The 27306-nt window shown below is 43.7% G+C and overlaps 1 protein-coding gene across 3 annotated transcripts; it reads left to right on the plus strand.

Annotated features, from left to right (window-relative positions):
• The first annotated feature begins 1659 nt into the window (after positions 1 to 1659).
• On the plus strand, positions 1660 to 25533 carry HAL (histidine ammonia-lyase). Of its 3 annotated transcripts, XM_003259689.3 has the most exons (21): positions 1680 to 1944; positions 2031 to 2358; positions 3030 to 3090; positions 3197 to 3224; positions 3857 to 3931; positions 4023 to 4095; positions 4183 to 4249; positions 4533 to 4570; positions 5220 to 5345; positions 7532 to 7671; positions 9829 to 9876; positions 10846 to 10993; positions 11899 to 11994; positions 12093 to 12151; positions 14066 to 14146; positions 17191 to 17256; positions 17333 to 17498; positions 19958 to 20092; positions 21495 to 21603; positions 21703 to 21772; positions 23817 to 25533. In XM_003259689.3, the coding sequence occupies exons 2-21, from the start codon at positions 2112 to 2114 to the stop codon at positions 23955 to 23957; spliced, it is 1974 nt and encodes a 657-aa protein (XP_003259737.1). In that variant the 5' UTR covers positions 1680 to 1944; positions 2031 to 2111; the 3' UTR covers positions 23958 to 25533. The 3 variants fall into 3 exon arrangements, with proteins under 3 accessions (XP_004089193.1, XP_003259737.1, XP_003259738.1); XM_004089145.2 differs by lacking the exon at positions 4183 to 4249 and having other exon boundaries at positions 1660 to 1944; XM_003259690.3 differs by lacking the exon at positions 21703 to 21772.
• Positions 25534 to 27306: the final 1773 nt, after the last annotated feature.

Consider the following 27306-nt stretch of genomic DNA (forward strand, 5'->3'; position numbering starts at 1 on the left):
AGAGGAGGTGGATGTTGAGAAGGTCCTGGCAGAGGGGTCAAAGTTTTGGAAAGTCACTGTGGGCTGGACAGAATAAAAGGGCAATACCATCAATCTATGTGATCACAGGACTTTCTCTTTCAGTGTCTTCTGCCTGGGTGAACAGATATGGCAGTTTCTTTTAATTTTAAACAGGGTCTTGCTGTCACCCAGGCTGGAGTACAGTGGTACAATCATAACTCATTGCAGCATTGACCTCCTAGGCTTAAGCAATCCTTCTGAGAGATGGCTGTTTTTTGTGATGACTAAGGGGATGGGTGTTACTCCAAGTGTAGACACAGGTTTAGGGATGCAATGGAATCTCAGAGTGCATAAGAAAGAGTGGTCCAGTGAGCAACTAGGGGACAAGCTTCCTAGGATAGTAAGTGAGGATGCTGGTGGGAAGTGGAGGGACGAAGGGACTGACTGGAGGTCAGGTCCAAGGCTGGCGGTGACTAAAGTAAGGGGGCAGCTGGAAGGTCATGGTCAGAAGGTGGAATACTGGAATTTCAGATTTCTTAGGTGTGTCAAATTCAGGTCATGACAAATTCCAGGGTGATTTCTTGAATGTGTCAAATTCAAGTCATGACAAATTCCAGGGTGCAGTCATGGTATGGGTAGCTGAAGAGCAAGTTTCAAGGAAGGGTAGCTATTTGTACGCTTCCTGGGAAGCTGTCAGCAGCTGAGAGGGACTCTGGGTATGAGTATAGGTGTTTTTCGTGAGCAAGCATGTCTCTCTTTCCAACAGAAGTCTGATTTAGTGGAAACAGACTTTTTAGGATTTTTCTAGTGCAATAATCAAATCTCTAAAAACTGGCTTACGATGAAAGTGCTGCTTAGTCGAAATAGCATCTGCATATCTTTGATGCCTTAATCATGCTATCCAGAGTTCCTTAATACCAATGGTAATGAGGCGGGTGCAGGGAGCAGTTATCTGTGGTGAAGAAGCTTAATTGGGTGAGGGATATCCATGTGCCAAGATGAAAGACCATTTATGGAACATTATAGCTTTATGATTCGTACAGGAACATTTACAAAGCATTATAGTTACATGGAGTATTGGTGTCCAGATACTAGTAATCACAGACACTTCTATAACATTTCCACTATGCCAGGTGCTGTGTTGAGGGCTTTATATATATGAACTGACTTCATCCTCCCAATAGCCCTTTGACATATATACTATCATCATTATCATTATCTTCATTTTGCAGATGAGGCAACTGAGGCTCAGAGAAGTCAAATCACTTGCCCACAAGTCATACACTTAGCAAATGGCAGAGCCAGGATTTGATCAGAGGTAAATCCTGCACATACTGGAGGGAGGCAGTTAGCCCCCAGCCCTTCTGATAAGGAAATACAGGGTAATACTCACCTAATCAAGGCTAATAAGTAGTAGAGCTGGACTCTCATCCACAGCTGTCTGAGCCCCTAATCTCCAAGTCAGGGTGGTTCATTTGCCCAGATGATGACCTTTAGTTGTGAAAATGATCTCTGGCCTTTGCAGTCTTCCCTGGTGGAAAGAAAGCTTCAGAAAACCTTACTGGTGACAGGAAGTAGTTGCTCAATACATGTTTGTGGGATAAACAAGTGAGTGATGATTGCCACACTCCCGGTGTCACAGTTGGCCTGCAGGACACATTTTACAGTTGAGTAATCTCAGATAAAGACTGGAACATGATGTTTATAAGCTGCCCTTGATGGCAGAGAACACAGACAGAAACGAGGGGAGAGAAATTGGGGACCCTGAAGAAAGGGGGCCAGCAGCAGGTAGGTGCCATCAGGGGACAAGAGCAGCACCTCCCCAGGGTGGGAGACCCCAGGCCTTTCTGGCAGCAGGTCTGGATGGAAAGTGGACAGGAGGCTCACCCGTCTGCATCCCCTGCTCCTGCCCCTACTCGGCTACAAAAATCAAAGGGACAGCGGGTACCTCAATAAATATTTGTCCAATGCATGAATGAGTAAAGGTGAAGGAGGGGGAGTGTTTTGCAAGTCTTTTCTCATCCTTCCAGCTGACCACACCCCGGTAGCCACTCCTGCATAAAGCTCTCCCCTCCTGTGACCGGCTGAGGACGTCAGGCTGCAGCGGAGCCATGCCCAGATACACGGTGCACGTACGTGGGGAATGGCTGGCAGTGCCCTGCCAGGACGCGCAGCTCACTGTGGGCTGGCTGGGCCGGGAGGCCGTGAGGCGCTATATCAAGAATAAGCCCGACAATGGTGGCTTCACCTCCGTGGATGATGTGCACTTCCTTGTGCGCCGGTGCAAGGGCCTGGGCCTGCTGGACAATGAGGACCAGCTCGAGGTGGCCCTAGAGGACAACGAGTTCGTGGAAGTGGGTGAGTGGCTGCAGGAGAGGGCCGCGAATGGGTGTGGTTTGGCCTGGTTTAGGCTTTGCAGCATTGAACCCCCACCTCAGGGAAAATGATGAGCAGAGGTCAGGCATGCCAAGGCTGGCTCTGTGCAGGCACATGCCACGCCTCTGGGGATTTTACGTTCTCACACAACCCTGTGAGATGGGTAGGATTCCCCTCCACCTCTGAAGGAGGAGAAATCAGAGAGGAGGTAACTTACCCAGACTCCAGCAGCTAGTAAGTAACAAAGACTAGGCTGGTACTCAAGGCTGCAGGTCTGAATCCCTTTGCAGTGACGGAATCATTTTGAGGTTATTTTGCCTTTCAAAAGAATCCACCCCCACCCCCAGACTGGAGGCCAGCAGCATAGCATCAGTTGAGATTTTGAAGAAAATAAAGCTGGGAATGGGGATGGAAGTGGAATTCTGTCTTGAACTTTCATCTAAACCCCTGGTCTCTGCCCTGACACCTACCTCTCTGCTTTTTGCTCTCCTCCTACATAAAGATGCTAAGACCACATGAAACCATCTGAAGTAGTTTTAAGGCAGCCATTTCTATAGAATTCATGGGCCAATGATGGGCCCCGTCCTTGGTTTAACAGGGGGAACATGGCTGTACAATGTGATCTGTAACGAGTCTCCCGTGCATTGTTTTAGTTATAGAGGGTGATGCCATGTCTCCTGACTTCATTCCATCTCAACCAGAAGGAGTTTACCTGTATCCTTTCCCACAGGCTTTTTGGTCTGCTCTGGGGGTGGTTCCTGCAGATGGTGGGGCTGGGGTTTTTCCACACCACCCTGTATGTTCCTTTACCTGGATACAGATACAGCAAGTACCGGGAACCTGAAAAGGTAAGCTTCAAACCACTTTCTTTTTCTTCAGAAAATTAAGGCCCTTTATTTAAGAGGGAAGAAAGCCAGGAAAACTTCTGAGTAAACACTGTCAATTAGAACAGGGCTGGCCGGGAGCAGTGACTCATGTCTGTAGTCCCAGCACTTTGGGTGGCCGAGGTGGGCAGTTCACTTGAGGTCATCAGTTTGAAACCAGCCTGGCCAACATGGCGAAACCCCATCTCTACTAAAAATACAAAAATTAGCCAGGTATGGTGGCATGCACCTGTAATCCCAGCTACTCGGGAGTCTGAGGCACGAGAATTGCTTGAACCCAGGAGGCGGAGGTTGCAGTGAGCCGTGATTGTACCACTGCACTCCAGCCTGGGCTGGAGACTCTGTCTCAAAGCAAACAAACAAACAACTACAGGGCTTTATCCAGCTCTGTAGTAGGGAAAGGGGGCTTGGAAAGGCATTACGCTTTTGCACCAATCAGCCTCCTCTTATGCAAGCTGCCTTTTTATTTAGCACATTCATGTTTCACGCAGTGATCAGATCTCTGAAATGTCAGTTTGGTTCTGTTGAAGGTGTCCCTACTCTGGTTAGAATAATCAAGCTGTTCAGACTCACTGAGATCCCCTTCTTTTGTGTAGCACATCGAGTTAGATGGAGACAGTCTGACCACAGAGGATCTGGTCAACTTGGGAAAGGGACACTACAAAATAAAGGTATGGGGAGGGAGGGGAAAGATGTCCTCTGGCCGTTTTTGCTGCCCGTGGAAGCCTTCGACGTGCTCAGTTCTGATCAACATTCTCCTAGCTCACCCCAACTGCTGAGAAGAGGGTGCAGAAATCCAGGGAGGTCATAGATAGCATCATAAAAGAGAAAACAGGTATATTTTTATCTTTATGTTATAAATATTTTTATAAACAAACAAAAATCCCTGCATCTAATTGCATAATGTCTCTTTTTATCCTAGTTGTTTACGGTATTACTACAGGTTTCGGGAAATTTGCCAGAACTGTAATTCCTATCAATAAGCTACAGTAAGTTTAAAACACACATATGTTCACGTTCCACCTACCCTCGTCTTTGAAATATTTTTCAACAAGGGAAATAATTCACATTTGCCCCAATTTACAGATCAGAGGATGAGGCTTGGGTTAACTTGCATGTGAGTTGGTATTGAAAACCCAGGCTGGCTGGTTTCTCCCATTGCCTTCCTTCTGTCCCTTCAAGGATTTGACCACGATTCCCTTCATTTTCCCAGCTGAGGGAACATTTTCTCACTGCGATGTATCTAAGAGGGTTTTTACCTTTCTGTTGCAGGGAGCTTCAGGTCAACTTAGTACGCTCACATTCTTCAGGTGAGTCAAAACATTGGGTGCCTCCTGGATCTTGTGTGATTAGATGAATAAAGCACAGCACAGTGTGAGTTATCCAGTTATAGTCACAAAAAGCTAGTTTCTCAAAACAGCATTTCAAGAACTAGCTGCCGAGGTGAGAAGGGATGCAGAAAGAATCAGCTGAGCCTCAGAAAAAGAAATGGGCCAGGTGGAGGGATGGGGTTGGTATGAGAACACATGCCCCATCCCGTGGAGACAGTGTTGCATTCAGGGAAGGAAATGAAGCCTGGAACTCAGAGAATGAGTTAGGATGGGCGTAGTGAGATGGGAAAGACTGTCACCAATCAGCACCCATCAAATGGTAAAGAAGTTGTGCTAAGGACTCTGGATGCTATTCTAAAGGTGAGTGGGAGGTCAGGGGTTCACTGAAGCTTCCCCAAAAGGGGAATTGAGAAGGCAAAACTGGGGTCTTAACCTTTGTCAGGAAGATGGGGCTCGGACAAGTCAGACAGGCAGGAGGGAGAGTAGTCCAACTACCTGAGCCGAGAGGAGAAGGTAATAGCAGGCTGGGCTACATATGGGAAAGATTGGAGGGAGGGAGGGAGGGAGGTTGTCAGGAGATAGAAAGGAGTTTGCTTTTCTTGGAGAAAACATCAATTCTGTTTTGCAGGTGTTGGGAAACCACTAAGTCCTGAGAGGTGTCGGATGCTCTTGGCTTTAAGGATCAATGTCTTAGCGAAAGGATACAGTGGCATTTCCCTGGAGACCCTCAGACAAGTCATAGAAATGTTTAATGGTAATGCAATGGCTGCCTAGACGGAACCTCTGTGGAGGCTGGGCATGTACCACAGGGTAGAATTGATTGGCCAGATGCTGAGGAATCACCTGAGATAAGAAGACATGAAATAATTGAAATGAGTGGGAAATGCCCTTGGCAAAAAAAGGATAGTTAGATGGGGGAAGAGGAGAGAGTCGCTCATAGATGCTTACTCCTGTGAACTTTATTCTGCAAGACCCTTTCCCTAGCATTTGTCATTTTCAAGACTAGAACAGGACTCTTAAGTCTGCCCTTACATTCAAGCCTGCCTAGAAGAACCTTGGATTAAGTGGTACACGAATATGGTTAGAAAAATTGCATAATGATATCAATGTCCATCCCGAAGTCCAAATCAGTAGTTCTGGTTGGTGCCTGAGAATCTGAAATCGTAATGCCCCCCAGGTGATGGCCAGACTTGCACACTAAAATCCAACTTCTTGCAAAGGTAGAACAGAAATGCAAAGAGGTTAATGACTCCCTTGTAATCAAGAAGCCGTGTAGTGGCAGGATATGATGGAACTCAACTCTAGAGCTTTCTTCTTGGATAGGAAAATTCTAACGTGGAAATCAGATTTGCAGTAGTTGGAGGTATTGTCCCTTCTCACAGGTAAGGACAAGCCTTCTAGGTGAGTGGAGACTCAGAACTCTTTGAGGGGAAGGAGAGGGAGGAGAAGCAGAGCTGAGGCAGTCACAAACAGCAAAACACATTCTAGAGTTTCCATGTTATGGACGCAAGTGGCACATAGATAGGCTATGCCAATGAATGGAGTGCAATTTGAATGAACAGTCTGTTGTCTGTAGGGCTGTGCTGAACAGACTAGTAGTGATTCCCACACCTATTTTTACTCCTACCTTGGTCTGCCATACTATATAGCCCTAAAATCCCAGACAGTAGCACTCCAACCTTAAACCCACCTGTACTTTATGGGTGAGTCTAAGGCACCTCTGAGAATTCCCCAGCGTGAACTATGAGCCAGAAGCTGGTCTGTGGATGGCACTGCCATACCCGACTGACATTATTTAGTAGTTGGAAAAAATGCTTCTGTCAGGAATCTGATTTTATTTCAGAAAAATGAAGCCTCTTTTTTGGTAACTTTTTGGGAATTTCTTAGAAAATGGCACGTGTTCATTGATAAGGGGCAGTGGAGTGTAGACTGGGTGACTGGCAAAATGAAAAGACTCAGTTGCCTATGACTTCTCTTCCCCTGGGAAACCTTGTTAATTCTTTGGTGCACCGCTTCCTTCTGGAACATTTTATATTACTTTTCCAGTGTTTCCAAACATTTTCCAATAGCTGTGAATGGCTAAACTTGGTCAAATGAATGTCCTTGAATTTCATATTTAGATAATTTCTAACTATTTTTCCTATAATAAACAATGAACTGTAAAAAAACAAACAAACAAAAAAAAAAACCAAAAAAATAAAAACAAAACCAAAACAAAAAAAACAGCTAGTTCCTGATCACGTCCTTAAGATACATTGCTAAAACTTCTACAAGTGGAAGTACTAGGTCAAATTAGAGCATGCAGATTTTGAGGGCTTTGCACCCAGAAGTGTCCTCCTTCCTTCTTCTTATTTATTTAGGAGACAGGATCCTGCTTTGTCACCCAGGCTGGAGTGCAGTGGCATGATCTCGGCTCACTGCAACCTCCGCCTTCCGGGTTCAAGTGATTCTCCCATCTCAGCCTTCCCGGTAGTTGGGACTACAGGCATGTGCCACCATACTTGGCTAATTTTTGTATGTTTTGCAGAGACAGGGTTTCGCCGTGTTGCCCAGGCTGGTCTTGAACTCCTGGGCTCAAGTGATATGCCCGCCTCGGCCTCCCAAAGTGCTGGGATTACAGGCTTGAGCCACTGCGCCCAGCCCTTCTTTCCTTCTTGCTGACTCTCCCTCCAGCCCTCCTTTGCTCCCTCTCTCTTCTCTACCTTCCTTTCTTCTTCCTCTCCACCCCCACTCCTCTTTTTCTTTCTATAGCAATTCATCCAGGTCCCTTACATATTAGCTGGGTTTGAAGAATTGTCTTTCCCCAGGTATTTATGCCATAAAGTGATAGATATTGGAGGCAGGGTGTTTGTTGCGGGGGCGGTGGGGGCACTCACTGGCAAAGCAAGGAGAGTCAGAATGCAGTCCTCTTGAACTAATTGCTGCCTACTTCTCTCCCAGCCTCCTGCCTGCCCTATGTTCCAGAGAAAGGAACCGTTGGTGCCAGTGGAGACCTTGCCCCACTCTCTCATCTTGCTCTTGGGCTAATTGGAGAAGGGAAGATGTGGTCTCCAAAGAGTGGCTGGGCTGATGCTAAATATGTAAGACTTATAACAGCTTCCATCTGCAGCAGTTGCCCTAGGTTGGACACCAACTGTGCTTGCATGCTTCGTATCACCTAATCCTTACAACAGCCCAGTGAGGGAGCCTCTACTATCCTTACTTTATAGATGAGACAGTGAAAGCTTAGAAGTCAGACTAGGCAAGACTGTTAGCTTCTATACTCGGCTGTCAGCCTTCTGGGTTTGGTAATCACCTTGGTGAAAAGGCATAACTGCTACTGTTAATCCCAATTATTTATCCTGCACTTAGAACATTTCCAGTGCCTAGCAGGGAGGTCACACACTGTCACAATTTTAGTTAGGAGCTGGTCTCACAGGTGCAGTGGTATGGCTCGTAGCACTTACTATATGGCTTCTGGAAAGCAGGTTTCATTTTTCCCTAAGCTCTTACCCTGGTGGCTAATCAAAAAAGCCTGTTTTTGATAAAGCGTCGGTGTTTTCTTCATCTGTGTCTGAATTTCATTACAGCAGCATAAAGCATCATTTAATGTATCATCCCTGATGAATTGCTGGGAGGTTCCCTGTTAGTAAGTGAAAGGGCTAGAGGGCCCCGGAAGAGGAAACAGCTGAGGAAATAGATAATCCTTTTGGGGATGCAGCTTCCAGATCATCTGTCTTCCGTGCAGGCTTGTCTTTGATTATTTCACTATGGACAGCATTTTCCTCCGACCACCCTCACACAGCAATCACCCTGACCTTTCTAAACAGCAAATTCAAGCATGTTCTGGTGAAAACCTGTAATGCTTCCCATTGTCCTCAGGATAAAGGCTAAACTTAAAGTGGCTTTCAAGGGTCTTGTTTGTCACGTTAGCCCCTAATCCCTTCTGTGTGTGGTTCTGCATTGCAGAAACTGGAGGTTGCTTGCAGCAGGAATGTGCTGGGCAGAGGATCTGGTATAAATACGTTCTTCTCTTTCCTATTTCTGCTTCTGAAACATCTTCTAGGGATCTTTTGAAGCCAGAAGTTCAAGACCAGCCTGGGCAAGAAAGCGAGGCTCTGCCTCTACATAAAATAATTTAAAAATTATCCTGGCACAGTAGCATGTGCCTGTAGTCCCAGCTACTTGGAAGGCTGAGGCTCACTTGAGCCCAGGAATTCAAGGCTGCAGTGAGCTAGGATTGCACCACTGTGCTCGCTCCAGCCTGGGTGACAGAGACAGGTGTCTAAAAAATAAAAGAAAAAGAAAAAAAGAAAAGCCCTCTAAGAAGCTTCCCTCTCTGCTGCTCCACTTCCTACCTCTCGAGTTCCTTGTGACCCTCCTGTATGCTCTCCTAGCACATGATCGTTTTCCACTGCACCCCACCCACTTCCCACATCCTCAAGCACTGAATGTACAATTACTCAGATTGCCCCTGAGCTTGCCTGTCTTCATTTTGCCTAGTCCTAGATCCACCCCAACACCCAGAACAGAATCCAGCCTCTAGCTGATAATTGAATCTAATTGTGAAATTGACATAATAAGTGGGACCAGCTCTGTCCTTCTCTTACCTTAACTTCCCCTTCCTTCTTTCCTAGAAAGACCTTAACTTAATGACTCTCTACTTCTTTTATTTCAAGGGAAGACTGTTCTGCCCATTCCCCTCGGGATTCTGTCTCCATCTAGTAGAGGGAATTTTATAATCCCCTCTTCATTGGTGCTCACACATGTGCCACAAAAGCCCTGCTCTGAGGTTTTGCCAGTATTTAAATGAAGCATTAGTGAGGTTAGAGGACTTTTTAGGTCAAGCTCTGGAGGCAGGGGAGTGTGAACTGGGAGGAGTCCAGCCTGTGCACAACACAGATGCATGTATGTGTGTCAGATGCATGTATGTCAGGAGGCAGCGGTAAAAAAGGTGAACCGCTAAGGTGGAAACTGAACACGAAGGACCTAGAAACCAAAATTTAGGGTTGCTTCTATAGACAATGGAGCTCCTGATTTCAGTACAAAAATTAATTGAAAGATAAGTCTGCCTTCATGACTAAAGAACAGAACTAGAGAATAGACCAGAGAACACGAATAGAGCCAGTTCCTGTAGGTCTCATCTCTTGTAAGATGGACTTTTGGGTGTAAAGAGCTATTATTGGATTCCATATGATATTGGAAATAGGCTAGTATTTCATTTGATACCCATTTTCAAATTTTTAATCATTCTATAGGTCCTAGAAGCCCATGGATTGAAACCAGTTATTTTAAAACCAAAAGAGGTAAGGAAACCCAAGGAAAATATGTTCATAGTGCATAAGTCTTTATTTATGCAATATTTTCAGTTTTAATCTCAGCCTCAATGGTTCCTTAAATGCAACTTGCATGTTTGTTTAAAGTTCATCCCTGAAGAAGGGGCACCTCTGTAAGAATTTAAAAGATTCTTTATGCCAGGCATGGTGGCGGATGCCTGCAATCCTAGCACTTTGGGAAGCCGAGACAGGTGGATCGCCTGAGCTCAGGAGTTTGAGACCAGCCTGGGCAACATGGCGAAACCCATCTCTACTACCTCCCCTCCAAAAAAAAAAAGACAAAAATTAGCCAGGAGTGGTGGTGCACGCTTGTAATCCCAGCTACCCTGGAGGCCAAGGTGGGAGGATCACTTGAGCCCTGGAGGTCAAGGCTGCAGGGAGCCATGGTCACACCACTGCACACCAGCCTGAGCAACACAGTAAGACCCTGTCTCAAAAAAGAAAAAAGATTCTTCATGCCACAATGCATAGGAGGTCTCTTAGGAACTTAAAACTTCAAATCGAGTTCTGTTAGGATCTCTGAGAGATAGACGTTCTCAGCCCAAATTCCTTAGAATGCTCTAAGCTAAGAGTCTTGGACAAGAATTGGGTTTTTTTTGGATGTCTCATCTATAACAGTAAGAATTTAAAGAAGAAATGCAACCTAATGCACTAAAGATTTTATGTGCATTCTACACTCCAGAGCTGCATTGCTGCTTTGGGAATGGGGATACTTAACGAGTGTTTCATTTGCCAGATTTGTGCTTACAAGTTCACATATGATAGCACTTACTCTTCAAGGGCTTAAATAAACATTACTGTCCCATACTTCAGAAAACATAAACATAATTCAGCTGACTAGCTAATTTTTCTTTTATGAAAGCAAAAGATACAAAATCCACTGGTATGTAGGTTCGTTACAATAATCACAGTAGGAAACTTTGCTCTCTCCCCCCACAGGGCCTGGCACTCATCAACGGGACGCAGATGATCACATCCCTGGGATGCGAAGCTGTAGAGAGAGCCAGTGCTATTGCACGGCAGGCTGACATTGTGGCAGCCCTGACCCTTGAGGTGCTGAAGGGCACCACCAAAGCCTTTGACACTGGTCAGCAGGGTTCTTCCTTTCGGTTGTTATTCATTCAACCAGAGGTTGTGGGGTGGGGTGGCTGAGATCTTTAGACACAGAAGTGGTGGGGGCAGGTGGTAGGGAAGGAGAAAACCCAAGTGCCTATGGCGTACCCAGTGTGCTGCATCTTCATCTAGGCTATGGCACAACTGATCCTTGAAAGAACCGCAGTTTACAGATGCACAGAGCCCAGAAGTTGAGTGACTTGCCTCAGAGCACCCGGGGATCTGGGTGTGTCAAGCTCTGTGTTGCCTTAGGAATCTTTTTACAGGACTTAGGAGTGCTGTAAAAAGGAGCAGGATTAGAGTTGGTCCCGACTAGAAAATTGGGAAAGAAAAACTGTCGAATTGGTAGCTTATTTAGAAAGTAGTGAATTTTGATGACCCCCCAACTATAATACGAAAAAGGGCAGAACATTGTCTAAAAGTGACTGAGTTAAATTGAGCCACTGTAGGGCTCCCTCCCGTTATTAGCCCTATTCCTTTAAGGTAGGCCCAGTGTCTTGAGTGGAATTCCCGGTAGTCTCAACATATAGTTTGCTCTCAGATATTTAAAGTAGAAGGAATCAAGTCAATAAGGAAAATTGTGCTTTTGGAGTTAAGTTTCTAATTCTGAATGGTGGCTAAGGACCCCTGGGACTTTTGAGGGCTGTGTCAACACTGTAGATGGTCCTGAACCATTGATGGTCATTTATTCTAATATCAGAATTACTTGACCTGGCATGGTGGCTCATGCCTGTAATCCCAGCACTTTGGGAGGCCAAGGTAGGAGGATCGCTAGAGCCCAGGAGTTTGAAACCAGCCTGGGAAACGTAGTGAGACCCCCATCTTTAAAAAAATAAATAAATGGAATTATTCAGACTTTTTCTCCTTCATTAATTCTAGACATTCATGCTCTTCGACCTCACCGTGGGCAAATTGAAGTTGCTTTTCGGTTTCGGTCACTCTTGGACTCAGATCACCACCCATCAGAAATAGCAGGTCTGACCATGTTTATGGGAGTGGCCTATTTGGTTATGTGTTTTGTGAAAAGAATTGGTAACATGATCCCTGTCTCATCCCCTCCACCTCTTCCACAGAGAGCCACAGGTTCTGTGATCACGTCCAGGATGCATACACCTTGCGCTGCTGTCCACAGGTAAAAGCAAAAAAAAAAAAAAAAAAAGTCAATAAAAATGCCAATAAAGCTTTTCTTTCCCCAGGTTCAGGATGAAAAATTTTAAAACAGGAAAGTGTTAGAAAAACATGTAACGGTCAACTATAGTCCAAATTTCTTACTGTCTCTATGAAAAGTTATGTATATTTTACCTTTATGTGTGCAATTGTTGTAAAGTTTCTATCCTATATGGTGAACTATTTGTTTTCTTTTGATTGCTCAACCTACTTTCAGAGGACAACTTTTTTTTTTTTTTTTTTTTTTTTGAGACAGACAACAAACAGATAACCTCTTTGTTTTGGAGACAGAGTCTCACTCTGTCACCCTGGCTGGAGTGCAGTGGCATGATCTCTGCTCACTACAATCTTCACCTCCCAGGTTCAAGTGATTCTCCTGCCTCAACCTCCCGAGTAGCTGGGATTACAGGCATGCGCCACTATGCCTAATTTTTGTATTTTTAGTAGAGATGGGGTCTCACCATGTTGGCCAAGCTGGTCTCGAACCCCTGACCTCAAATGATCCACCTGCCTCAGCCTCCCAAAGTGCTGGGATTACAGGCGTGAGCCACCGTCCCCAGCCCAGACAACCTCTTATGTTGATTCAGTGCTCTAACTTTTAAAAATTCTCAGTAATAAAATCATAACCAGTTAGTAGAGTTTTACTGTTTCTCCCTGTTAAGAGGAAACTTTAACCAGATAGTCAGAGATGTTTACAGGAAAGTCTTAATTATATCATTTTGAAACTCAAGTGCATAGTAATGGTTATACCTTACTTGCATTTTATGGGCAATATAAATATTTTAAATGAACTTGTGATGCTTAACTTTAAATTAAAAATGCAGATGACGTGGGTTGGCATTAGGCATCTGTATTGCAGATGTATAATTTACATATAACAATTAGAGAGCCAGGCATCTCAATAAACAGTATTTTGGTCTGTGCTAAATTTCAGTCTATGGTGTAATAGAGAGTCCCCCCTAGAATAAATACCCTCATTTCCCTTTACTCAGCAAGTTATCTTTTCTAGCTGGCTTATTAAATAATAGATCAAAACACCTACGGGTAAGAATTGCCAAATTAGATCTACAGGAAGATTAAGTCCTGATATAAGACTTCCCTGATATTTTAATAACGATAGCAGATTCTATGTGACAGGCACCATTATCACTGTCTTTCATTTATTAATTCATTTAATCTTCCCAACTATAAGATACTCTTTCTCCCATTTTGCAATGGGGAAACTGAGGCACAGAATTAAGTATCTTGCCCACGATCACACAGATAGATAATTACTTCCCTGACTTCTGGGAGAAACCAGAGCCAGGTGCTGCTTTATAGGATTGTGGCTATCTCTGGGGTTTGTACAGGGTAGCTGCCTTACGTGTGAGCATCTTCTAATGTGATACCTTCATGCTTAACGAACTTTACCGCCTTGGATAATAGCTACCATTTGAGGAATCTCTGCGAGTCACATCTAAGAATTTGTTTGCATTGTGTACTTCTCAAAAGCCATAATTGCTATTGTCTGTTTTCTAAGTCTTCCTCTCTTTTAACTATAAACCTAAGAAACTTGCCCAAGTCCTACCACTAACCTGGGAGTGAATCTGTCTGTGTCTAGAGTTGGCATTCTTCCTCCCACACCATGCTGCTTTGTATAGATTGATCTAATGTGAATATATATGATAATGAATTTATTCTAATTTGTTTCAGTGAAAACCCAAAATAATTATAACAAAATTATCTTCAGTTCAAAATGAACAGAGTATAATTTCCATGGTTGTAACTTTAAGATCTTCTACATTCTTTATAACTTTAAGATCTTCTATATTCTTTTAAGAATATTGGTACTCTTTGGGTAACCAAATGGGTCATATACCTTATTTTGATTGTATTTTAGGTCCATGGTGTGGTGAATGATACAATAGCATTTGTGAAGAGCATCATTACCACGGAACTGAACAGCGCAACAGATAATCCTGTATCTTTTGATTGTATACTAACCTGCAATTATAGAATTGCAGCTGGTAATTTTAGGATCTACTGAAACAATCATTTTGTGTAGCTTCTCAGTTCCATTGCTCCATTTCACAGAGTAAATGAATCAGTACCTGAGACTCAGAGGTTAACTGACTTTCTCCAGGTCAGAGCTGGTAAGTGGCAGAGGTGACCCGTGAACTTACTCTCAGGTTCGAAGTCTAACATGCTGTACTTTCAAAATGGACCCATTCAAGATTTAAGAAGATATTTCCAGCATTGGCTGACATGTTTCCTGAAGACACTGGCCCTAAAACCCACTGCCAAGGTTGTTGGTGGAAGGGTGAAGACGTAGGTCACAAATGTGATTGCAGAGATGCTGAACAATTGATGCAGGCCTCTCTGCTTTGAGTGAGAGCAGTTTGCGTTACGCAGAGATCAGCCTTTTAACACTTACCAAAGTATTGTTTAAAGAGTTATGGCTTCTTCATCCTGAGGTTTTTGGCATTTTTTTGTTTTTGTTTGATTTTAGACGGAGTCTCACTCTGTCTCCTAGGCTGGAGTGCAGTGGTGCCATCTCGGCTCTCTGCAACCTCTGCCTCACGGGTTCAAGAGATTCTCCTGCCTCAGCCTCCTGAGTACCTGGAATTACAGGCATGTGCCAGCAGGCCCAGCTAATATTTGTATTTTTAGTAGAGACAGGGTTTTGCTGTGTTGGCCAGGCTGGTCTCATACTCCTGACCTCAAGTGATCCACCTGCCTTGGCCTCCCAAAGTGCTGGGATTACAGGTGTGAGCGACCACACCCGGCCCCCATCATGAGTTTTTATTTGTCATGTGCACTTTGCTCAAATTAGTGCTTTTGCATTTGTTCAAAGAAATAGTAAAACTGATTCCATTTCTCAAGGATGGAGCTCCTCTCTTCTTAATGGTGTGGCTTACCTCAGAGCCATCTGGTTTTTGCTATGGAATGTTCCATGACGGCTTAGTTCCCCAGATGTTGAGGTGATCAGTCAGGAGTCACACTGGCACAGTTTTCACGGAGACAGCACTGCCTTTGAAGATAATCAAACGCCTTTGGAATCTATTTTTCCTATTCCACATCTGCCTTAGTTCTGAATCCCAGAGAAAGTGCTGAATCAGCAGCCCCAAAAGCAGGTCACAGGCTGAGTTAGCAGATGGTTACGTGACAGCTCTGTAAGGTTTCCCATGAGATGGCTTTTGTATGTATGTGTTTTTTGACAAGCTTACTTCAGAATGTGTGTTTTATGTTCTTTCACATTGTTTTACACTGAAGTCAAACCCACACTAAGGCTCAGAAATTGTGGGTCTCTCCATTCACCTCAACACCACCCCATCCCCCAGATGGAATAGTAGTTTTTATGAACTCTGTGTAGTCTTATCTCACGTACCAGTCTTTTCACTGTAGGGAAGAGGTATCTATTCTACATTTACATCATTGCCTTTAAAGGGTATCTCATAGTTTTTAGAAATTACCATTCAATTACTGAATATGGGGCAGGGGATAATTAATTCCTCACTAAATTCTTCTGCTACCACTTGCCTCAGCAAGAATTTCAGCCAAAAGTCTTTTTTTTTCAATTAAAGATTGCTAATTATTGATAAATTTCCAATAGGCTAATATTTGGGAGTTCTCTTGCAATACTGCTGTTACCTGAAAGAATATGTTTCTCAATTTTCTATTGCAGATACGGAGCCCCATCACACATGCTGGATATTATGGGAGTTAAATTCTAATTGTTTTAATCTAATAGGCAACAAACAAATTTGGAACAACTAGAGGACAATAAAAACATGTCTAAGTTCTAAATTGATGCAGAATTCCATTGCTATAGGGATTCAGAGAATGGAGAGGAGGCCAAGGCCAAGGAGCTAGACCCAATGGGCTCACAGTTACACATGCAGAACAGAGTAATCCACACTTGACTAGGTTAATGTAACACATACATCTCCAACCTTTTCAAAGTTAGAACCTTTCTTGCACACAGCAAGTTCTCAGTTAATAGGTAATGAATATTCTTGAGCCCAAGAGGCAAAGATTAGCTCTTTAGAACCAGGAAGAAGGATCCGTTACTGCCTTTTCCTGGGTGCTTACTGGCTTAAGTAAAGTGCATGATGGAATAGAAATATCTGAGGCTGAGTTTGGTGGCTCACACCTATAATCCCAGCACTTTGGGAGGCCAAGGTGGGCTGATCACTTGAGGCCAAGAGTCCAAGACCAGCCTGGCCAACATGGCAAAACCCTGTCTACGAAAAATACGAAATTTAACTGGGTGTTGTGGTGCGTGACTGTAATCCCAGCTATTCAGGAGGCTGAGGCACAAGAAATCACTTGAACCTGGGAGGCAGAGGTCACAGTGAGCCGAGATGGCGCCACCGCACTCCAGCCTGGGTAACAGAGTGATACAGAAAATAAAAAAAGAATTACCTCAGAGTAATAATATTCAGCAAATTTAAACTTGCCACCTACTTAAAATGGATTCATGAGGACATATTGGCCACCATCTGCTGTTGAATGCTGACACCAGATTACTGAGTAAAGAATTTGAAAATTTTCTCAAAATTGGTTGTTCCAGACATTTTGGTAGTTGCTCATCAGCAGAGTTTCCCATTCAACAGATTCTTCTATGGAACACAAGTTTGCAGTGCCCATTGAAGAAACAGAAGTTGCTTTCAAACAGATGTGTTGGTCTCTGTTTTTAGTTTCAGGCTATAAACCTTTTGAGGGCAGGTACTAACCACCAGGTTAGTACAATTATGGTGCTTGAGAATCTAATCTCAAGAGAAAACATCATTTCAAGATTCACGTTTTTTCGGCCTCCAAATTGGGTGTACATGATTCACCTTTAAGGCTTTTTGTTTTTTGCTTTTGTGCCCCTTTGTGTCTCTTGCAGGAAGACTTGTCTCTTTCCCTCCACCCCACATTTGTACACAGACTGCCACCTCCACGTTAAAAAAGAGGGCAGGAAGGGGTTGTACTTGAAGTGACCAGCAAACGTTATCTTCAAGCCTTAACCTCTTTTGAAAGATGGTCTTCGCCAGTAGGGGAGAGACAATTTCTGGAGGAAACTTCCATGGTGAATACCCAGCCAAAGTAAGCTTTTTAGAACTGCTCTTGACCCAGAAAGCACATTCCAATATAGGCTGACTAAATGGAGACCCTCTTTCAGGCCCTAGACTACTTGGCCATTGGCATCCATGAACTTGCTGCAATCAGTGAGAGAAGAATCGAGCGGCTCTGCAATCCCTCCCTCAGTGAGCTGCCTGCCTTCCTGGTGGCTGAAGGTGGTCTGAACTCTGGGTTCATGATAGCTCACTGCACAGCTGCAGCCCTTGGTAAGGACACTGCCCTTTTCCCAGAACACACGCCTATCCATCTAAGGGTCTTTCCATTTCACCTAGAAGTATCAAATGTGGTCTGTGAGTGAGATCTAACTTTTCACCACTTTTATTTGCATCCTAGTTCTCTCAGTGCAAAGGTGACAGGTTAACTCTAATATTTTCCAGAAAAAAAATAGTTGAAAAACTTCAATACTGTTATACTGAAATATAACAATACAATAATAAGGCTGTAATGGACGATTTCTCTGTGGAAAGCAATTTGACATTGCATATGAACTTCATCTCTATAGCTTTTTTCCAAATCTCCATTTGAAGACTATTAGAAAAAGACTAAGATGGTTATAGTTAATAGTGAAACTTGAACCGACCTATAATTAAACTTTAAACTTTTAAACCTATAATTAAACTTTGGATACGTTTCACTAGATATAACAACCACTAAAACCATAAAGATGTTATTGCAACATAAAAAAATGCTTATAAGAATCAGGATACCCTCTGTGAAGAGTGAGCTTCAATATAGTTTATTTCTGACTCAAGATTGTAAGAGAGAGATTAACACATCAGAACAGCGCCTGGTACTAAGTAAGTGCTAAGAGCCTCATTTATATTCATTCACTTAATTGCACAATTGTCACCGGAGGTAAGTGCTATTATTGTTATCTATAGATTAATATCTGAAGATCTGAGAGTTAAGCGACTTGCCCAATATTGCACGCTAGCAAGATGTAACGCAGAATTCAAACCCTGAATTTTGACATGCAAAAATGTGCTTTTACTTCAATTAATGAGGATCTCATTTTAATCAATACTTAATCCTAAAATAGGATTGTCAAATTTAACAAAAACACAGGATGACTAGTTAAATTTGAATTATTTGGGACATACTTATACTACAAAAAATTTTTTTTAATCTAAAATCAAAATTTAACTGGGCATCCTCTACTTTATTTAACAACTAAAAGGCAGGATAGCATGAGTTATTACATGCGTAGATGCTAGATCAGAAGCCCAGCTCTGCCATTTACTAGCTCTGTGAGCCTCTTTATCCTGTTGATCCTCAATTTACACCTGCATAAAATGGAGATAAGTTTACCTAAGGGGGTTGTTTGGAGGATTAAATGAATTGATGCATATAAAGCCTGGCACATCATAAGCACTAAATAAATACTAGTTGCTATTAATATTATTCCCAACCAACACAAATAACCAACTAAGAGCCACTGAATTCACCTCCTCTGACCAGTATCTTCTATTTGCTCACTTGCTTATTAATAAAATACCCCTTTAACAAGTAGAAATTTCTCACAATAACGTAGTAGTGGGGGAGTAGTCATTGATTTCTAGAGAACAGGATGGACATTGGGAAGCCTCATTTGAATATGTTTTAGTTTCCCAAGCTGCCTATTGAGGTTGTTCGGCTTGCTTTCATTATAGTAAAATTAGTGTTTTTCTTTTTTTGGCTCTTATAAGTTATCTTTCTGAACAAGCCTCACCACAGATTGCTTATCTGTATAGTCCTCGGTTTAGGGTCCAAGGACTTGGGACTTACAGTGCTGAAACCTGGAAAGTCCTTGGCCAACCAACATGACCTTGACAAAGTAGCATGACCCTAGTTTAAAGCGAGATCATCTTAGGATACGATTCCATACAGCATAGAAAACAACTGAAGCTTCACCCATGACCACTCTTAAAGCCAAAGAAAGAGGAGAAGAGACTTTGAGTCTGACCTTTCCTGACTTCTAAGATAGGGTGAGGGAACTTCATAACTAAGTTCTTGCTACTTATAGTGTAGTCCTCAGACCAACAAATGGCCATCACCTGAGAGCTCGTTAGAACAGCAGAATTTCAGGCCCCACCCAAAGCTCAGTATCTTTGTTATAACAAGGTCCCCAAGTGATTCATGTGCACTGGAAAGCTTGAGAGTCCCATGTCTGGGTTCTCCCTAGAATTCCCCCACCTCCCAGATATTTCTGGCAGTCATCGAGCCCGTTTATATCCACTTATATCATCCTTGAACACTGAAGTGTTAAATCTTCTCGCCCAAGATTTATGGGTCCAGCCTCAGTCCCCAAATGCCACACCCGAATTCTGGTGACAACCAAATTGACCTCAAGTACCTGAAAATGGCCATCATGTCTCTTTCTCCCCTAGTCTCCCTGGCATGCTAAATGCATCCCAGGTTTTCATCTTGGCCTCGTTATATTAGAATTCCCAGCTCTCCCATCCCCGTCTTACCTCAGAACTCACTATTGCTTTAGAGTCCTCACTTTGGGGAAAAAATGACCTGCTTCCTTTTCCCAAAGCAGCTTTCTACCATCAGGTGCTTGGATAATGTCCAAGATCTTCTGGAGAGTGTATCCCATGCTGTGAAGCACTCTGTGGAAGCCACAGGTCCTTTAGACAGCTCATCCTATGAGGAACACTTCTTAACTGGCGCTGGTCTCTTGCAGTTTCTGAGAACAAGGCTCTGTGCCATCCCTCGTCTGTTGACTCCCTCTCCACCAGTGCAGCCACAGAAGACCATGTCTCCATGGGAGGATGGGCAGCAAGGAAGGCCCTCAGGGTCATCGAGCACGTGGAGCAAGGTAATGCTGATGAGTCCAGGATGGCGGGCCTCCCTGATAGACCACTGTGCCGGTGGTTCTCAAGTGGGATCTTCCACCAGCAACATCAGCATCACCTGGAAACTTGTTAGGAAGGCAGACTCTCAGGCCTCCTTCCAGGCCGCTAATTCAGAAACTCCAAGAGGAGAGCGGAGCAATCTGTGTTTAACAAACCCTCTGAGTGATTCTGATCTTCACTAATGATTAAGAACCAAGGAACCGTGCAGAACTAAGCTGGTCCTTTGGCTGGCTTTTTTTTTCTTCTTTCTTTCTTTCTTTTTTTTTTTTTTTTTTTTTTGAGACAGGATCTCTATCTGCCGCCCAGGCTGGAGTGCAGTTTTGCAACCATAGCTCACTGCAGCCTTGAACTCCCGGGCTCAAGTGATCCTCCTTCCTTAGTCTCCTAAGTGACTGACACCGCAGGCAAGCACCACCACACCTGGGTAATTTTTAAATTTTTTGTAAAGATGGGATCTTGCTGTGTTGCCTTGGCTGGTCTCAAACTCTTGGCCTCAAGCGATCCTCCCACCTTACCCCCCCAAAGTGTTTTTTTTTTTTATGAGACTTTTAAAACATATTCAAAGTGGTGAGAAGAGTACCATGAACTCTCACACCCTACCTTGATTCAACAGCACATTCAATTTATGAAGTACACTATGAACTCTAGTGAGTGCAGACAGGTCACAATGGGAGAGGATGAAGCTGTGGACTTCACTGTGGACCTGGAAGCAATTTCTCATCTTCTAGTCCAGTATCCCCACCCCGCAATTCATATGGAATTGGAAACCGCGAGATGTAAAGCATCTTGATGAAATGCATACAATTATTTAATAGAACTGGGGCTCAAGATGAGGATCAGCTCTTCTTTCTGACTTCCTTCCCTACCCACATGACCCAAACTTGGCCAACAAACCTCGGTTAGAGGATGTGAATGGGGGATTTCACATGTTTATTATATGGCTTCTTAGTTGGTGCTGCAAGTTGTTGCTCAAATACCTTTTTGCTCATTCCCAAGGAATGGCCAGAAAACAATAGAATAAGGCAATGTTTCTCCATCCCTGACTTTGCTTTCCCGTAACAATTAAAAATTGGCAGATTTTGCTAGTGCAGATGAATGGGCAGCTTCCTGGGTAGGTGTGCGGGTCTGGTAATTATTCAGGCAAATGTCTCAATTCTCCCCTTCTCAGCATTAAAGATATAGTCAAGGGGTTAGAAAACATGTTAAAATGGCAACTAACTACCAAAGCAACTTCATTCTACCAATAGACAGAGAACAAACCATCTGTTAGTTGGCTGGTGATGGGTGTCAACTTTGGGAAATCCACATTCCTTAAGCATGAAGTCAGACTTTCATAAGCTACCCTCTTCTAATTTCTTGTTTCAGTGCTGGCCATTGAGCTCCTTGCAGCCTGCCAGGGCATAGAGTTTCTACGTCCCCTGAAAACAACCACTCCGCTGGAGAAGGTCTATGAGCTGGTGCGCTCTGTTGTAAGGTAAGATCAAACAGGTCTTTGAAAATTACATCAGTTCAGCACTGTGAACCCTGGCAGGGTTTAGTGTTTGGCTGATGGGTGGATGTGCTCTCCCTGTAGGCCCTGGATAAAAGATCGCTTCATGGCCCCGGACATTGAGGCAGCCCACAGGCTGCTCCTGGAGCAGAAGGCAAGCTGGCCCCTTGGCTTGTTTCTTAATTTTTAATTGTTACAGGAAAGCAAAGTCGGGGATGGAGAAACATTGCCGTATTCTATTGTTTCCTGGCCATTCCTTGGGAATGAGCAAAAAGGTATTTGAGCAACAACTTGCAGCACCACTAAGAAGCCATATAATAAACACTAAGTGCACCAGGTGCAGCCAAATGTTGAATGTCTAAGGATTAGAAACAGAAATGGATTTTAAATGGAGTTTTGGGACAATATTCATGGGGAAAAAGATAAGACATCAGGTTCATTGATGCCTTCCCACCCCTGCAAGATGTCCTCTTTGATTCAAAAGTGCGTTCCCTTCTGGGTGATGCTATCACAACTACCACCACTGGGTGCAATGGCTGTGTGGACCTGGAGAGAAAACCAAGGCCCAGGTGTTTACTTCAGAAGACTTTCGGTCTGTCTAGTGCTCTGGTGAGATGCGGGTTTTTCTTTCCTGCGTATTTCCACTGGTTACATTGACCATATACTCAGCTGCCGGGTACAGATGCCCAGCATGTTGGCTTATCTTTTAAATGTCGTTTGAAGTGCTTCAAACCTTTTGAATAACTTCTGGGTGTGATGTTCCCTAGAATCGCTTGATTTCCTTAAAACAGTTGCTCTGCTCTGGGGGAGTGATTTTTCCCTGTGATTTTCACACCCATTATTTCTAAGCACGTCCTCCACTCTGGGTGGGGAAGCTGCTTGTCTGCTGCCGACTTTGGAGCTAGGAGGGAGGTATAAGAGAGGTTAGCCTTTAAGAGTATTCATTTTCTAAGGTCATAAAAAATAATAGGAAAGGCTCCTTGGCTGTCAGTGGCAATCAGTTAAAAAGCAGATATAAACCAAAAACAGGGCCTTAATTTCATTCAATTTAAAAAAAAATTTTTTTTAGAGATGGGGGTCTTGCTATGTTGCCAAGGCTGGACTCAAACTCCTGGGCTCAAGTGATCCTCCCACTTTGGCCTCTTGAGTAGCTGGGACTACAGGCACATGCCACCATGCCCATCCAGGGCCTTACTTTGAGATGATGTTATGCTTGGAAAAAAAAAAAAAGAAAAAAGAGGTTGGTGGGTGGGAGGCAAAAACTAACCAAGGATCTGAGGCAGTGCCTCTCCAGCGTTAATGTGGCTATGAATCTGCTGGGCATCTTGTTAAAATGCAGGTGTGGATTCAGTAGGTTTGGGTGAAGGCCAAGATTCTGACTTGTCCCAGGTGATGCTGATACTGCAGGGGCACAGGCCACGCTTTGAGTAGCAGGGTCAAAGGAACAGAGCACCTGTGGCATGGAAATAAGGCAACAGGGAAATACAATTCACTGCCTTTTATCATTTAAGGCTTGCTTTGGAAAACACACAGGTCCAGGCCATGTGTGGTGGCTCACGCCTGTAATCCCAGCACTTTGGGTAGCCACGGTGGGTGGATCACTTGAGGCCAGAAATTCGAGACCAGCCTGGCCAACATGGTGAAACCCCATCTCTGCTAAAAATACAAAAATTAGCTGGGCCTGGTGGCACGCACCTGTAATCCCAGCTACTCAGGAGGCTGAGGCACAAGAATTGCTTGAACCTGGGAGGTGGAGGTTGCAGTGAGCTGAGATCATGTTACTGCACTCCAGCCTGGGTGACAGAGTGAGACTCTGTCTCACAAAAAAAGAAAAACACAAAAAGAAAAAACCACATAGGTCCTGTTAAGACCCTGGAGCAACTATCCTTCACTCTGTCCACACTGAATTCTCTGGGTTTTGTTATTTCCTTGCTTGTTTTGGTTTGGAAAAGTATGCAGCTTAAAATCTTTATGATGACTTTAGAAAGTTTTGGACTTTGTATATTTACAGTCTTTAATGCAACCAAAGACTAATTGACACAGGTCATGTGTCAAATGGCTTAAAATAAAAGCAAGCAAACAGTAGCTGTGTCCAGTCATGTATAGAGTATGTTTTGACTTCGGATGAAGTTGATGTTTAATAGCATGTGGAAACAATGTCGTCAATATTTCAACTTTGTTTTGTCCTTGCTTTTCAGGTTTGGGAAGTAGCTGCTCCATACATTGAAAAATACAGAATGGAGCATATTCCAGAATCAAGACCTCTTTCTCCAACAGCCTTTTCACTGCAATTTCTGCACAAGAAATCCACCAAAATCCCGGAGTCTGAGGACCTTTAATGGGCTTTGTCATGAAGTAGCAGATCAGAGGGCAGTCAGTTTAGCACAAAGCAATACTAGGCTGAAGGAGAGACCCGAGAACTTTCCTAGGTAGATCAATCCATTGTATAACTCAGTTCTTCTAAAGCCGACTTTGGTTAGGCTGATGGCAGTATTATAGTTGCTAAATTCAGCACTGTGTTCCTGCTGTCGTGGTTCAAGACCCACGGTATTTTCAGATTATAAAAGTTTTCTTTCTTTCTTAACAGTTTCAACAGGCCACTCACTCTTAAGGGTGAGAAGAATAACCACAATTGTATGTGCCTGTTTTTTACTCTTAGCATTAGATGAATTCAAATTTGGAAATAGATTGATAGCAATTTTTTCTAAAAACATTAGACTTTTGTTAACCTTTTTTTTTTTTTTTAAATTTGCTTCAACAAGCTCTCCACCAGTTGACTTTCTTTGGCTAATTTTACTTTGCATGATATTCCTTAATACGCCTTCATAAATAACCATTTTAAGTCATAATTTGTCCTTAAGCTGCTTTTTTCTTCTATTAATTGGATCATAGTAAAGAGTAGTCAATAGGGTCTTCAGCTATTAATTATAGAGGTGATTAAAACGAACAAGGGGTTTCATGTGCAAACGAGATAAGGAATGAATATAAAGATTGCTATTTGGGTGGCTCTTATTAAACTGTGTATTTTGTACTTATCACTACACGTATCCCCCAAATGCTTACATGGGAGTTTGAGGTTAGTATTTTCGCTTCCTAGGTGTTAGTACTCTATTCACATTCTTATTGTAACCTTCCTCGTTTCACAGATAAGGAATCTTTGGGGATTAACCAACCTCCTTTCTGTAATGGTAATCATTAAAATGAGTTCTATTGACAAAGGTCAGATGGAGCCCTAGAATGTATTACCCCATCTATTTTTTCCCCCAAGAAGATAAAGGACCTTCAGGGATGGCTTAAGTGCATCTGTCCAGATGAAGGATGGGTCACATGACCTCTTGGCTTCCCAAGGTTAAGCTCTGTGACTTTGCACCTGTGCGTGCATATATGTGCAAGGCCCTTCAAGTGGTCTGAAACCGTGGCTCCAAAACCCACAGCTGGTGGAGAGGAGGACAGACACACTTGCCACCTTGCCTACCTAATTGCCATCTAAAATGGGCCCAACAGTGGATTTCACAGTAGAGTTTTCACCCTTTAGATTTGCAACCTGTCCACAGGAAAGGTGGAAACTGAAGTGAAAACTGCTGCCCACAGCCATTCAGGGAGCAAAAAAAGTGCTGAGGAGCCTGTTTACCTAAAGGTTGTTCTTGGTGCTATTCTTTGTCAAAATGTGAACACACACAAATGAGGTTTGTGCATTGTCATCCGTGAGCTGCCGTTGAGCCAGTAACCCCCAGCGGTCTGATGGTGCTCTTCGCTCCAGTTTGGGGAATGCTGGATTCTCACAGCCCCTGCAGTCGTCCAGGTCAAAATGACACTTTGTCACTGAGTTTTCTACACAGCTCTATTAGTAACTGACAGCACACGCCTTCAAGGAAACTTCAAGGGAAACATGGAATAAACTAAGTCTCAATTGCCTTATGGTGTCACTTTATTCTTAGGTTTTTATAACAAAGTTTAGCACCTCTAACAGCAGTTAGTCAAGCTTCTCAAGGATTCAGTTGACAGACGTCAACCGTTTTAAGAACATATGCTTGACTCAGTACACTCTTTTTCCCATTGGTTAGCAACAAAAGAGTCGGAGGCATCAGGATTTCCTCCCCAGCCCCGCAGGCTCACCTGGGCTTTGTCACAAGTTGTCTCAGGACAGCCAGAGGAGGAAAACCCTAAAGCACAAGGGCTTTTCAAGCCTCTGTTGTGCCACGTTCGCTAATGTCCTGTTGGCTAAAGCAAGTCACATTCCAGGCCCAGAGTCAATTTGGGAGAGTAACACTCAAGGGCATGGGCATGTGATTTGGCGTGATCCATGGGCCCCTATCTGACAATCTACCACATGCATAAAATCCCATCACAGGCTGGGCGCGGTGGCTCATGCCTGTAATCCCAGCACTTTGGGAGACCAAGATGAGTGGATCACGAGGTCAGGATTTCAAAACCATCCTGGCTAAGATGGTGAAACCCTGTCTCTACTAAAATTACAAAAATTAGCCGGGCACGGTGGCAGGTGCCTGTAATCCCAGCTACTTGGGAGGCTGAAGCAGGAGAACTGCTTGATCCTGGGTGGCAGAGGTTACAGTGAGCCAAGATCATGCCACTGCACTCCAGCCTGGGTGACAGAGTGAGACTCCATCTCAAAAAAAAAAAAAAAAAAAGAAAAATCATCACAACCAGCAAAATTCAAAAGCAGATACATTTCATACTGCTTTAAACCTGTGTCTGATTTTTGGGTCTGGTCACTGCATTGCTTTTTATTAAACTTTATGGTTCTCTCTTTATGGTTCATTTTCCTTTTTTTGAAGTGGAGTCTCGGCTCTGTCGCCCAGGCTGTAGTGCGATAGTGCTACCTTAGCTCACTGCAAACCTCTGCCTCCTGCGTTCAAGCAATTCTCCTGCCTCAGCCGACTGAGTAGCTGGAATTACAGGTATGCGCCATCACACCTGGCTAATTTTTGTATTTTTAGTAGAGATGGGGTTTCACCGTGTTGGTCAGGCTGGTCTCGAACTCCTGACCTCAAGGGATCTACACTTCTTGGCCTCCCAAAGTGCTGGGATAACAGGTGTGAGCCACCGCTCCCAGCCCATTTTGCCTTTTTACTTACTTTTGTTAAGAGTATTAATTTATTAAATGTAAACATTGAAAATATACCAAAAAATAGTTGGAGAACGTTAGTTTCAGCCCAGAGGGTAGACTTCATTAGTCTAAAATAGAAAAGACAGTTAAATTACAATGCTATAAAGGCTATCATAGAGACGTGGGAATGTGGGGAGGGGCGTCCAGCTCCAGTTTCCTATGTAAGGAAGAGAAGGAAAGCATTCTGGGCAGAGGGAACCGTACTGCATGGCCCTGAGCAGGTCACTGTCCCCTAAGGAACAGTGTGAAGATTGGTGTGATTAGGGCTTAGAACTCAGAGCTGCTCAGACCTTAATGTGCATGTGAATCACCCGGGGCTTATTAGGACGCAGATTTGGACTCAGCAGGTCTGGGTCCAGCCAGAGGTTCTGCATTCCTAGCAAACTGTGAGTTGCACGGGCTTGCAGCACACTGGCCTGGGAGGACTAGGGCAGTTTGGGGTAGATGTCGTCTTCTGTCTTCTTTCAAAAAAGGCGTGAATGCTATTTGTTTAAAGTGAGTGCCTCCTAGATGAAAAATCGGATGTGCTTCTCCTTCTTGTTTCTTCAACAGAAGAATCT

Source organism: Nomascus leucogenys, chromosome 10, assembly GCF_006542625.1.
Source record: "Nomascus leucogenys isolate Asia chromosome 10, Asia_NLE_v1, whole genome shotgun sequence".
Taxonomy (NCBI): Eukaryota; Metazoa; Chordata; class Mammalia; order Primates; family Hylobatidae; genus Nomascus; species Nomascus leucogenys.

Coding starts and splice junctions, on each gene's coding strand:
- HAL (XM_003259689.3), top strand. CDS start 2,112: ATGCCCAGATACACGGTGCACGTACGTGGGGAATGGCTGGCAGTGCCC. Junction 17,499..19,957: donor CTGCACAGCTGCAGCCCTTG/GTAAGGACACTG, acceptor GGTCTCTTGCAG/TTTCTGAGAACAAGGCTCTG. Junction 20,093..21,494: donor CATCGAGCACGTGGAGCAAG/GTAATGCTGATG, acceptor TTCTTGTTTCAG/TGCTGGCCATTGAGCTCCTT.